The following is a 13,237-nucleotide window of genomic DNA, read 5'->3' as shown; positions in this document are numbered from 1 at the left end:
CCGCACATATAATGTATGTGCATATTGGTGTACTTTATAATAACGTACAAAAATGTTGTTACAATTGGAATTGTTGTTTGAAAATAAATGTCACTTCATTTAAAATTCCTATTCTTTTAACTCCCTAGCTGGAACTGGTGTTATTGGAAAAGGCCATTTCTTTCTATATCCTCAGCCTCTCTCTATGGGATTATTCTCCCCAAAGTTGCTATGTGCTATGTATAAGATTGAGAAGAGAGCTGTTCACAAGACAAAGAAAAGATCTGAATGGTAGAAAAAGTGAGACTATGTGAGGAACTGTGTGCAAGAAACCACCCAAGTGAGTGTAGGACTGCTGGTGTAACATGGCAGCTGTATCCTCTACATTGTCTTGTTGATGGTATGGTTAATGCAGCATCAAAGCCTGTCTGCACAGACATCCCTATGGTTGTTCAGCCTACAATCAATGTGTCAGGCTGAGCTCTGCATTAGTTGTAAGCTCTAAGTAAAAAGATCACCAGGTCATTGTGAATACAAGTCCTTGAAGAAGTCTGCTCACAAAGGCAAGTGCTAGCTCATGGGTATAGAGAATAATACAAAAAATATAATGCCTACAAATCAAGGGGTTGGCCTCACCCAGAACATTGTGCTCAGTTTGGGTCACATCATCTAAAAAAAAACCACCAGCAGAAATAAAGAATCATTCCTACACCTACTTATGGCAGCCAGATCCAGTCCTTCCAGGAGGCATCCATGACTAGTGAAATGAAGAGGACCAAGGATAAAGCTATATTTGTTGAGCATCAGGTGGCCTGGACCAATCTAGGTATTTATTAAAGTTGGTCGGAAAATTGGCTTTTTTCCCATTGAAAATGTTGACAAAAATGAAAAAAATAGTTTTCATATAATTTTCCATGGAGAAGCTTGACTTTTCAGCAAAAAATCAAAAACTGACATATATTATCTGAAAATGAAATAGTTCAACTCAGAAATACTGATGTGATGCCGTGTGAGAGTTATAGTTTAGGTGCTGGGCTCCCACATTGGACTACATCTCCTATGATGCACTATGGCCCCCTCCCGCTTGGGTGAGTGAAGTGGTTGCATCATGGGAGTTCCTGGCCCTGGTGTATCTTGGGAGAAGTAGTTCAAGTAGGAAGCTCAGTCCATAAAGGAGAATGGTGACATGAGGGAGCTGAACTACAACTCTCATGAGGCGTCACAGCAGCATATCGAAATCAAAATATTTCAGTTTTCTGCTGAACTATTTTGGTTTTGGGGCATCTCACTTTTTGGATGAGAAAAGAAAATTTCCTATGCAAATCAGACACTTTTTGAGAAAAACTTTGTTTAGTTAAAATCCAAGTTTCCACCAATACATTTTTGATGAAAAATTTCCTATCAGCCCTAGTATTTATACCATGCTCATCATTATGGTATCTGAGTGCCTGGTGAGTGATATTTACCAGCCTTCATGTTCATCCTGGACATAGGACTGTTGGAAAGAACTTGGACCCTGACATGTATAGCTCAAGCACTGATTTTTGATAACTATGCTTCAGGTTTTAGCTCTCTTTAGAATGTGATTGCAGGATTCTCTGAGGCAAACACAGGCTGTATGCAGCAAAATCAGAAAATTAACTTTTGTTTTACAATCAAAATCTATGATTTAACAAGACAGATTTTACCAGGGCTTTGGAGGGGAGCCCGGAGCTGGAGCGCAGAGCAGCTCCGGAGCAGAGGAGCTGCAGGTTTTTGCCTGGAGCTGGAGCGGAGCCGGAGCATAGCTCCAAAGCCCTGGATTTTACTGTCACTCCTGTGTCACACAGGCAACCTTTTCTATGGCCTTCCTGCAGGAGAAAGAGCCTGATTCTGCCCTCATTATCTTCAGGCTGAGAAGACCCTAAGTGGTTTCTCTGAAGCACTATCAATTTCTCAGAATACTGTAACGTAGGTAAAGATGGGCCAACCCAACCCACTCTGTAAAATGAGGAAAATAATACTCCCTACTGTATGGGGTGTTGCCAGGGTTTAATTTAATTAATTAATTAATTAATGGTATTAAAGTGCTTTGAGATCCCCCAATAAAAAGTGCTATATTAGTAGAGATGTGCAAATAACAGATTTTTCAGTTCACTGGCAATTATGAAAAATCATGGACAATAATTCATTTCAGGTCAAACCAAAAATTATTTTTTTTGAAAATTTTCAATGAATTGAAAAGTCAGAAAAAAATGTGTTTGGGGTCAAATAAAACAATGTTTTGGTTTGGTTTCAAGCTTTTTTATGTTTTTGTATTTTTTTTTAAATACAATTGAAGGAAACCTCAAAATGAAGTCATTTTGAACAGAAAAATTTCATCTAGAAAATGTTAAAACAAAATATTTCAACTTTTTGCAGATTTTTCTTTGTTTTTTTCCACATGAACAAGTCATCCAAACCAACATGAATTCACAAAATGTTTCAGTGTATGCAAATCTGCATTTTTCACCAGAAAAAGTTTTGGTCTAAAAATTTTGTCCAGCTCCATATGTAAGTGCAAAAATGTCATGATTATCATGCTAAATCAACAGGTAGAAATCTGCTGTGGTCTCAGTGATTCTTCTTGTAAATTATTGACACTGGAAATACAAACATTTGAAACTGAACTTATAAAATAAGTATAAAATAAGTGTAAAATACTTGTGACAGAAGAAAAAAATCATTTTCTTTCAAGATACCTCCTCTCTTAGGGTCTATCTTATAGCTGAGTTTGGGATTTTATCACATATTAAACGTGTGTGGTGGCATACAACTGGATTCTCTAAAAGGAATAATTACAGCAAGACTTTACTTTGTTGGTAGTATTTGTCAGCCCCTACTAAAGAGTTAGAGCCTTCTCCCTTGCAGCCCCAGTGACCTTCTTGCCTGAGCCTGCAGTGAAGTGGTTGTTATCCTGCATTTATGGCCATTACAACCAGTTGCCAAGGAAATGACGGCTTCACTGCAGAACCGTGTAGCAGGATGGGATGAGAATCCAGGAATAAATATAATTGGGCCAAGTATCAGGGGGTAGCCGTGTTAGTCTGTATCTACAAAAACAACAAGGAGTCTGGTGGCACCTTAAAGACTAACAGATTTATTTGGGCATAAGCTTTCGTGAGTAAAAACCTCACTTCTTCGGATGCGAAGAAGTGAGGTTTTTACTCACGAAAGCTTATGCCCAAATAAATCTGTTAGTCTTTAAGGTGCCACCAGACTCCTTGTTGTTGTTGTTGTTATAATTGGGCCAAATGTTTCTTGTCTACTTCTTCTAACAGCAGGGAGCAGAAACTAGTGGAGCCGCAGTGTTGGGTAAGGAAGAGATACAAGAAAGAGGTGACTCTCCTACAAACCCATGAGCGAGGGGGAAGCACACTGCCATACAAATGGAATGTCACTTCCGATTGCACCTCTCCATTCCTTCTTCCCTCCTTCCTGTCCTCCCCAGTGCAACTCTGCCTCTGCAGAGGCAAAACTGAAAGTCAACAATGAAGTAGTGTACCATGTCAGGGCTGGATACGATGCATCACTGTTATTTCCTTTGGCTAAAGCAGAGTCCAGGTAATAATCCCAGCGAGCATCACCAGGACATAATTTCAGAGGGCGTTGTCGGAAAAGTCAGGGGTTAGAGAGAGATGCTATTTCATTTTGTTATGGCAAATTAAGTGGCTTATTACCATTCCATTAGCTGAAAAGCATGGCTGAAATTGGAACAAACTATGGAGGCTCTGATCTCCAGGGACATTATTGCTAAAGACCAGTGTTGAGCAAAATATGTGCTCAAATTGATTGTCAATCGAAAACAAAAAGCCAACGGCAGGCTTCGGGCTGCATGTACACCTGAAAATTCTCAACCAAGAGGGGAACCATGGACCTGATCCGGGCTACCCCAAATCCCATTATATTATATAGATGTTTTATGAGAGCTCTGCATGCTCGACCATGGAGGCATGTCCCTGCATCAGGGAGTGTGGTCACCATATTTATAATATGCCGTAAACACACGTCTCTGGCTTGGATTGCTGATGCAGTAGGCAACAGTATAACAGCAGCAATTTAATGTGGCAGATTTCTCAGGCCCTGCGGTTCAACTACACTTTATTACAAAGTGATGGGGAAGGAAGAGGAGTTCCTCTTGGTAAACATTTACCTGGGAGCCAGAACTGTAACAGCCAGGTAATATGCAGGAACATATAATTTCATGATGCAGTTCTAATGCAGTTATTTCACTACTGAAGTGGTGGTTTTACTAATGCTTAGCATAGCTGCTCTCATGTGTTGTTAAGAAAAGCAGCAATTAGTTGACATTGTGCTTCCGAGAATCTGTTCATAACAACTAAACATAAGTGAGAAACAAGCATTAAAAGCAGTGCACTTGCACAGGGTCCCCATCTCTGCCCTCTCCCCCAACCCTCCAATCACCAGGAAAAAGAAAACAAAACAAAACTGACAGGTTGTAGTTCTGTTCAGGGGCCCCCAATTTCCATAATGCGGAGGGCCCAAAAATTCTTTATCTGACCCTGATTAGGAGAAGCAATGTGGCCTAGTGTCTTGTGCCCAGGACTAGGAACTGGGAACTTCTGTAATCCCAGTTCTGTCGGTGATTTCCTATATGGCCTTGAGCAAGTCACTTAACCTCTCTCTGTCTGATTTCTTACATGTAAAATCATTATAAGAAAAAAATCAATTTGTACTGAGAAATAACCATTTTAGGCCCTGATCCTGAAATGAGCTCTACACAAGCAACCCCTTGTGGCTCCGAAGACAGGACTGGGGCCATGTTGCGACCTGGTGCCCTTTAAAAGTGGGAGCTGTAGTTGTAGGTCACATGCTGGCTCCTAGTCATGTGCTCCACAGGAAACTGTATACAAGGCCTCCTTAGGCAGAGATGCAGATAGGAGAGACCCAGGCTTAGGGAAGGGACTCGACCGTGTGTGCCTGCCAGGTGGAACGCCTGAGAAGAAGAAACCTGCGGTGAGCAGGAGCCAGCTGGAGAGGGTGGGAAAACCCTGGGGACAAGGACCTAGACAAGACCCTGAGGGATAGTGAGGCTCTTTAGAATCTTTGTTTCTATATTAATAAAGAAATCAATTGAGGAAAGTCTGCAGACAGGCTGCTCCAGCATCTCCATTGCTGCTCAGAGTTTCCCAGAGCAGCAGCAGCTTGAAATTAACAATACACTGGCCAGTTTCACTGTCACTATTCAGAATCTTATAGGCAACTGTGAAACTGACAAAAATAATGTTAATTTCTTTCTTGCCTTGATAAAACTATGAGCAGCAGCTGCAGCAGACCCCAGGGAAGAGACAGAGGAACCAAAAAAAAAAGGCTAAAAGGACTCGGGATAGAGTAGCGGAGATATCTCAGAACGTGCTCTGCAGGAAAGGAAGAAGAGATCAAACACTCCTTTCCAGCAAAAAGGAAGAGGTGGTTCAAATGTATTGGATACCTGCTAGGAAGAGATTTATATGAACAATGGAGTCAAGCAGCAGAGACCCCTGAAAGGATGCCTAGCACCTTCCCAACAGCTAGGGCTGTGGGGAGGGCGGGGCTCCTCTTTTCATTTTGCTGGGGAACCTTTCACTTCCCAGTCAGACTTCGGTCACCTTAAGTTCTCTGATTCATAACTGTATGTTAAATACTTCAAGCCTGGCATTCCATGTTCAGACTTGAGCATATGTAAAATTCACAGATACAAATTGTATTTCTTAATTCTTAAAGATTTATTGTGCAGCAAAATTATTTTTTCCCATTTTCTTTAAAAGCACACTTTACTTTTTCTGACCATGTTGCAAAGAATCCTTACAGACTGGCCTAGAGTATAAAAAGGGAAACACTTCTGACTATTATAATAATTTCTTAAAAGATTCACCCAAGTATTGTCACTGACCTACAGGAATAATAATCATGATCAAATCACTTTACGAAAGAGGAGCCTGACTGTGATAACACTTGCATCAAGTGTAAATTAGCAGTAAGCCCATTGAAGTTAATGAAGTTGAACTGGTGTTCAGTGATCTTACTGCCAATTTACATTGGTGTAAATAGGATCAAAGCCAAGGAAGTGAACATTTTTCAAACTCTGACAAAATCTCTATGTTGCTGAGCCCAGGGGAACTTTTATTTAATACTATATAGGGCAATATTTGAGTTTAGATCCAGTCTGGAAACCTTGGGCCTGATGCCAATCTCATTGACAGCTCTTTTACACCAGTGTTACATCACTAGTTTGAGTGGAATTACTCCTCAGTTACTCCAGTATAAGTGAAAAGAATGAAGCTCTTTTGGTTTAGACGACACTCAAGCTTAGATGTGAATTTAATCCCTTTTGAAAAAGCAAGAGATTTCCTTTCATGACCAGCCCTGGTAAAAGTTGGCAGCTTTTCTTCTGATGTGCAGCTTTACCATCCTTGGTAACTCAGTGGACCTTTTAAGTCAATAACTCCAAGAAATGCTGACATCCTGTTTCTTAGACAGGAGCTTTTTACGGTACAAACTGACAGCAAAAGGCTTTTCTTTCTCTCTCTCTCTTTTTCTAAAGAAACACAGGAGAATGTTGTAGATCCTCCTCTTGGTTAACCACAGATTCTATGAAAAAGACTAAAGTTACAGTATGCACTGTCTGCAGTTCCTCTGAGTAAGAGATTTCCATTGCAAATTATTATTCATCATATTGGTGCATAATAATTATACTGTATCCATTTGGTCTCTGCAATCAGGACCTGGAGAGGAACAAATGTCTGACGAGTGACAGTATTTATCTACTGCTCTTCTTAGCTCCCAGTCTGAGCATCTTTTCTGAACTCTGAACCCTCTGACTTCCAAGAACTATAAAGGCACCATCAGAAACACAAAACAAAACAGTGTTTAACTTCTGTCAGTCTTCTAAAAGCCAGAAGTTTCTGAAAAGAGCAAATACAGAACTGACCCGCTTAGCTTGTGCTAAAAAGTAAACTATGGTTTCTTTTCTTTATTATTTAAAAAATACTACAGTAATTACAGCAATGAACCCAAGCCCTGCGGTAACTAGAATAAGCTATAAAGTTTTGGGCCAAGTACGGGAGTAGAAGTAAAAAGTTTAACACTTTGCAGCAACTCTAAGCAACAGTTCATGCCGGCAGGATAATTACAGCTATGTAACACACACTGATCACATGAAAGCCATAAAGTGCCTTTAGGTAGCAATTAGCAAAGGGTCATTCGGGTGTTTATATAAGCGTTTCTGTAACGAGGATGGAGTCCTGCCTCCCTTCCCTGCATCCCCGTGATGCCTGCAGCCCTCGCAGCCCAGCATTTCAATTGCAGAGGCTCCAGGCAGAGACACCGCTGTGGGACAGGAGGGAGAGCTGAGCCGCAGCCGCGTGATGCTTGCAGCACTCCCCATGCCCAGCTTTTCGGATGCCCGATGGCTGCTGGCACCTTCACGGCAGAGAGGGGCGGACCCAGACCAGGGCGCTCACCTCACACTCAGCATTTCACATCTCCCAAGCTGGCCCCTCCATGCTGGCTCTGGGGTGCCCCCCTCCCAGCCCCCGTGCAGAGTAGGCGGCGGGCCCCCCCCGGTACCTTGTCCTGTTGGTTGCCGAGGTTCTGCAGCCGCTCCTTGTCCGAGCCGCTCCGGATCTCCACCCCGGGGGCGGCGGCGGCGGCGGCGGGGGGCTCCCGCGGGGGCTCGGGCTCGGGCGCCGCCGGCTGCGGTTGCCGGCTGCCCCGGGCTCCGCGCTGCCCCACGCTCAGGGCCCCGAAGTCCAGCGTCTTGCTCTCGAAGGCGCCCTCCACGCTGCAGAACATGCCGCCGTACTTCTGCCGGGGGACCTGGGCCGTGGTGCCCGGCCGCGCCAGGTACACGGGCAGCTCGTCCTCCTCCCGGCCCCGCCGGCCGCTGCCGCCGCCCGAGGCCATGGCTGGGATCCGGAGCGGGGAGCCGAGCGCCGCGTCCTGAGGCAGGGGCAGCAGCGAGCGCCGCGCGCGGCGCGGGGGGGTCAGAGGAGGGGGGGGGGCTCGCTGCTGCTGCGCCTCCGCCCGGGCGGGGAGCAGGACACGCGGGCTCAGCAGGGGGCTGGGCAGGGCGCGGGCAGCCAGAGCCGCTCGCGGCGGGCTGGGCACGGGGTCGGACACTCACACGAGAAGGGGGCCGGGCACCAGCACTCACGGCCGGGCCCCTCGCGCGCTCTGGGCACTAGCACTGGCCGCGGCTCCCGCTCGGCAGGCAGGCAGGCCGGGCACTAGTGCTCACAAGTGCTGCCCCTCAGGGCGGAGGGCTGAGCACTTGCACTCCCCCGCGCTCGCTCTGGCAAAGAGCAGCTCTGTGCACACACTCCCTCGCACGGAGCAAGGGGCTGCACGCTCCCTCGGATCTCCCCGGGCACCCGCCCTCTGTGCACACAACACACGTATGGAGAAGCATGGATGCACGCAGGGAATGGGGCTGGGTCCTGTGATTTCACTGAGAGACTACAGTTTTCTGGTTCTCAGTGTGAATGCTGGTGCCCCTAGGTTGCACTGGTAGGGTACAGCCCCACTCATTGAATGTGGGGGCTCATGGGCAGCTGTGTTCCCTGGCCGTGCTAGTGCACAGCCCCCTTTCTCAGCGTGACTGCTAGTGCCCCTAGGTTGCACTGGTAGGGTACAGCTCCACACATTGAATGTGGGGGCTCATGGGCAGCTGTGTTCCCTGGCCGTGCTAGTGCACAGCCCCCTTTCTCAGTGTGACTGCTGGGGAGTGCTAGAGGACTGCCCCACCACTGTGAGGGGGAATGCTAGTGCCCAGCTCTGCACCGTGTGTGACAGATTGCTAGTGCAGATTCTCCCTTCCTGAGTGTTACCACCAGTGAGTAGAGAGCTGACCCAAACCCGACCACAGGTATGGTTTCTGGTCGCTGCCTCCTGCCCATAGGCCAGGGTCAGCAGGGCGGTGGCTGTGGGCCCAGCTCATGCTGGTCACTGCCACCTTGCTGCACTCTGTGTGTGCAGCAGAGTGAGTGTACCGATGAGTTGCAGCATTTCCCACTCCAAGCACACTCAGCACTGCTAGGTGGTGGCCACCTCCATGCTGATCCCACTGGTAGGAGGCGGCTTGAGGCAGATCTCAGGCATGGAGAATAGGAAGGTCCCACTACGCCGAGCTCCAAGGAAGTGGGGGGAAGTGTTGGATTTGGGTCTGGTCAGTCATGAAAATGACTCAACAGTCTCAGGACAGGAACTACTCACAGACTATACTCACTGTGCGGAATAATACTTAGCTCTTACACTGAACTTTTCATCCATAGATCTCAAAGCACTTTACAAAGGAGGTCAGTATCATTATCCTCATTTTACAGATTGAAAAGCTGAGGCACAACTAGGTGAAGTGACTTGCCGAAGGTCACCCAGCAAGGTCAATGGCAGACCTTAGTCCCAATCCAGTGTTCTATCCACTAAGGTGGCAGAATCTGGCCTTGATTGGGGCAATCCACTAGTTTTTATACTGAGTGGGCTGTGCATAAGCACTCGTTTGCACACTCAGGAAGTGGTCCTGCACATTTGTACACTCATTCACAAGCCCTCACCCAGATAATGATCATACCTGTGCACTCATAAGTCACTTGGTTACACTATTGCATAGTCATACATACACTGGCGTAGTCATGCACATAAAAACACTTTTACACTCATCATCAGCTACATAGAGACTTACAATAGACTCGTATTCATACATAAACGCACCTTCAGGCCCATTCATACTATCTCACTCGTGCATGGGCACATACATGCTTGTTTACATTGCATTTTGATGATCACATTGAGGCTTTTGTTTAAAAGCATAGACCTTAAGGACAGTTGTATGGCCAGAATTGGAGTTTACATATTTCAGGAGAGTATTTAACAGACTAAAGCAATAACCTGCCAAGTCTGTCAGACTGTAGCAATTGTGATCAAACTAGTTTATTTTATTTTTTTTCATTCTTTTTCTGATCAGTGAACACTTTATCAGCTATGTTAATGTCTATACACAGTACCAGGGCTTTACGTCAGATCAACTGACTTCAGGCATACTGAGAATTATACCCATATGTGTTGCCAGTTATCATTTCTCCAATTTTTCATCACAAAAACCATGCAGTAGTTTTATCTCCATAAATTCAGGGCTTGATTCAGCCCCAGGTCTCAAGGTCCAGGATGTAGGGTCCTTAGTAGCAAAACATACACCTCGAGGGGGAGTGCTGTGATGCAAAGCACCTGCAAACCCCACTGATGACACAGTCCTAAAAGTGGGACAGGGAGGAAAGTTGATTCAACATGTCCCTTGTGCATCCTTCCCTATGCTATCCACCTTCCTCCCTGATAACACCTTTCCCTGGACAGACAGGGCCTGTCTTCGCTAGAGTATAAACACATCTTAAGGTGCAATGGTTCCCATTAATGGAAGTGCAATTTATAACACAGCCCTCTGGCTTGCATGCCAGCAGGGGTGACACGAGCCCACTGAATGCAGAGCCATTTCCTGATGCAGATGTCTGCAGCTCCAACAAATGCTTAGGAGAGTGCGGGGAATGTTCTTAGTTCCTGATGTTGAACAGGCTACTGGAAAACTCGGCAAAACCATAATGGCTGTGTGATCAGTAATGCAAGAGCCCAGGGTGAAATCGCTAGGGAAAATCCAAAATCCTACAGGATCAAAGAGATGCTAAAAACAAATATGAAGCCAAAGGGTTTTGGTAGGGTGACCAGATGTCCCAATTTTATAGGGACAGTCCCGATTTTTGGGTCTTTATCTTATATAGACTCCTACTACCTCCCACCCCCTGTCCCGATTTTTCACATTTGCTGTCTGGTCACCCTAGGTTTTGGTGAGCTTAGGTGAGCTGTGCTCTCAGGTTCACATTTATCACTCAGTAGAATGCATTGTCAGCACAATTCAACCCTCAGTTACACTAGTGCAGCTCCTGATCGTAGCTACTTTTGAAATCAAGCCGCATCTGGCTTTGTAACTCTGTGGAAGGTTACCCATGTTTCTTTCATCCATGCAGCTTGGTTAAACATATACATGCTCTTTTGATGGCAGGAACAGCTCCTTGGGAAAAGCATTCTGTGGTGTTTTTGCACATATTGTGCTATCCATCATATTATAGATAAGGTGACAGCAACAGTGCCTAAAAGTATGCACATGACTGAGAATGAAGAATTGGTTCTGGGAAGCAACATGGAGAACTTCAGGAGTTTGCTTTATAGCTAATATACATAACAAGCACATGACCTTGGAAGGCACTGTGGTCCACATAAGGGGTTCTCAACCTTTTTCTTTCTGACCCCCCCCCAACATGCTATACAAACTCCATGGCCCACCTGTGCCACAATAGCTGGTTTTCTGCATATAAAAGCCAGGGCCGGTGTTGGGGGGTAGCAAGCAGGGCAATTGCCTGGGGACCCATGCCACATGGGCCCCCACGAAGCTACATTGCTCAGGCTTCAGCTTCAGCCCCAGGTGGTGAGGCTCAGGGCCCTGGGCTTCAGCCCCATGCAGTGGGGCTTTGACTTTCTGCCTTGGGCCCCAGCAAGTCTAATGCTGGCCCTGCTTGCAGGCCCCCCTGAAACCTGCTCGAGATCCTCTTGGGGTCCCATACCCCTGGTTCAGAACTACTGGTCCATAGGACTAGGAACCAGGAGAGTTTGATTTTATTTCTGGCTTTGCTACTGATTTTCTGTGTGTCCTTGGCTGCATCATTTCACCTATGTCTCTGTTTCTTCATCTGTAATGATGGGGCTACAATACTTACTTACCTTACAACAGTGTTGTGAGACTTAACACACTGAAATTTGCAATATGCTTTGAGATACTCAGCTGCAAGGTACTATGAAGGGCACTAAACAGTTGTTATTGCTATGATAATTAAAGTGTTATTACTATTTTACTCCTATTTCTCAAAAAAGTTTTTAGTAATGTCATAGCCCATCTGTGGCTACTGTGCAGCCAAAGCACTTGGAGGTCTTACTAACCCTTAAATAATATGTGATCACAATCAGTCTGACAGAGGGACCTCTGAGTCCCAGTGTGCATCTCATCGCAGTGGTTCAGACCAGTATGATTGGAAATACTGATCGTTCCAGGCATGGTCATGAGAAGATGGGAGACAGGGCCTTTTCTGTTGAAGGGCTGTGACTTTGGGGTGCTCTTCCCAGCACACAGGCCAAACACGAGAGACTAAAGAGGATTTAGGTTCCGTTTCAGATTTATTTGATTTGGGATTGTTTTATATTCTGTCAGCTGAGATCTGACCTGGCCTTCCACAGGAATCAGGGATGGATGTAGGAACCCTTTACTTTTGCACAGGGCCGCTGAGAGCGGGTTTGGGCCCCAGTGAAAAAAAATTTTTTCGGGCCCCCCAGCAGAGCTGTGCTGTTCCATTCACCTCCTGATTGCTCAGGATTAGGGACCTCTTCAGCCCCAATAAGCTCATCTACTCCATGCTCCGTTTTGGATCTGCTTACTTGTAAGAGTGAGCTATCTCAGCCAGCCAGCTGGGGAGACCGGTCTCCACCTCTGTGGAATTGGAGCAGCTTTGAGCATATGCAGAGCATCTCTGGCATCACCCCCAAAGGCAGGGGGTAGGGGCGGGGGTGGTGGTGATTAAGTCGCATACTCTGGATCCCTGGCAGGGGGCTGGACCCATTGCCACGCAGTCATCATATAGCAGACTCTGGGGAGGGGAACCTTTCTCAGGATTGAAACTGATCCACACCTCCAAGCACCTCTGCTGTTGACAGGAAAGTCAAGATTTGCCTTTAAATTTGGGCTGGGTGTGTAGCATTGCCAAGCCCTAGAATGTAAGTTCTTCAGAGCAAGAGAGCCATGTCGTTATGAGTCTTAACAGAGCCAGACACATTTTCAGTATTGTACGTACATTAATTAAAAACTATCTGGTCCAGATTCTAATGTTCTTACATATGTTGAGTAGTGCCTTACTCCATGAATGGGCTCATTGAAGTCACTGGGACATCCATGGAGTAAGGTGCTATTCAGTAAGAGAAAGGGCATCAAAATATGTCTCTTGTATATTGCTCAATAGGGTGTGGGGGACAATGCTTGGTTTTGTTTCTATATCTTCTTTAGGATTAGCTCAAGTTGCCATTCACTTTTAAGATGTATTTTTGTTACATTGATAATAGATGCCCTGAGGCCTTTAATTAGAGGATGCCATGGAAATTAAAGTTGATTATGAATAATATTTAGTATTATATGTGCATCACGGCACATTTT

The 13,237-nt window shown here is 45.6% G+C and overlaps 1 protein-coding gene across 1 annotated transcript in view; it reads right to left on the bottom strand.

Annotated features, from left to right (window-relative positions):
- The window catches only part of DPYSL3 (dihydropyrimidinase like 3), a 75,064-nt gene extending 67,045 nt beyond the window's left edge, over positions 1-8,019 (bottom strand). Inside the window, exon 1 of the mRNA XM_005306047.5 lies at positions 7,567-8,019. Within this exon, the coding sequence (XP_005306104.3) occupies positions 7,567-7,902 (336 nt within the window). The 5' untranslated portion in view covers positions 7,903-8,019. The remainder of the gene's footprint in view (positions 1-7,566) is intronic.
- Positions 8,020-13,237: the final 5,218 nt, after the last annotated feature.

The sequence above is a fragment of the Chrysemys picta genome, chromosome 8 (assembly GCF_011386835.1).
Source record: "Chrysemys picta bellii isolate R12L10 chromosome 8, ASM1138683v2, whole genome shotgun sequence".
Classification (NCBI taxonomy): Eukaryota; Metazoa; Chordata; order Testudines; family Emydidae; genus Chrysemys; species Chrysemys picta.
This window is presented reverse-complemented; position numbering and strand designations above follow the sequence as displayed.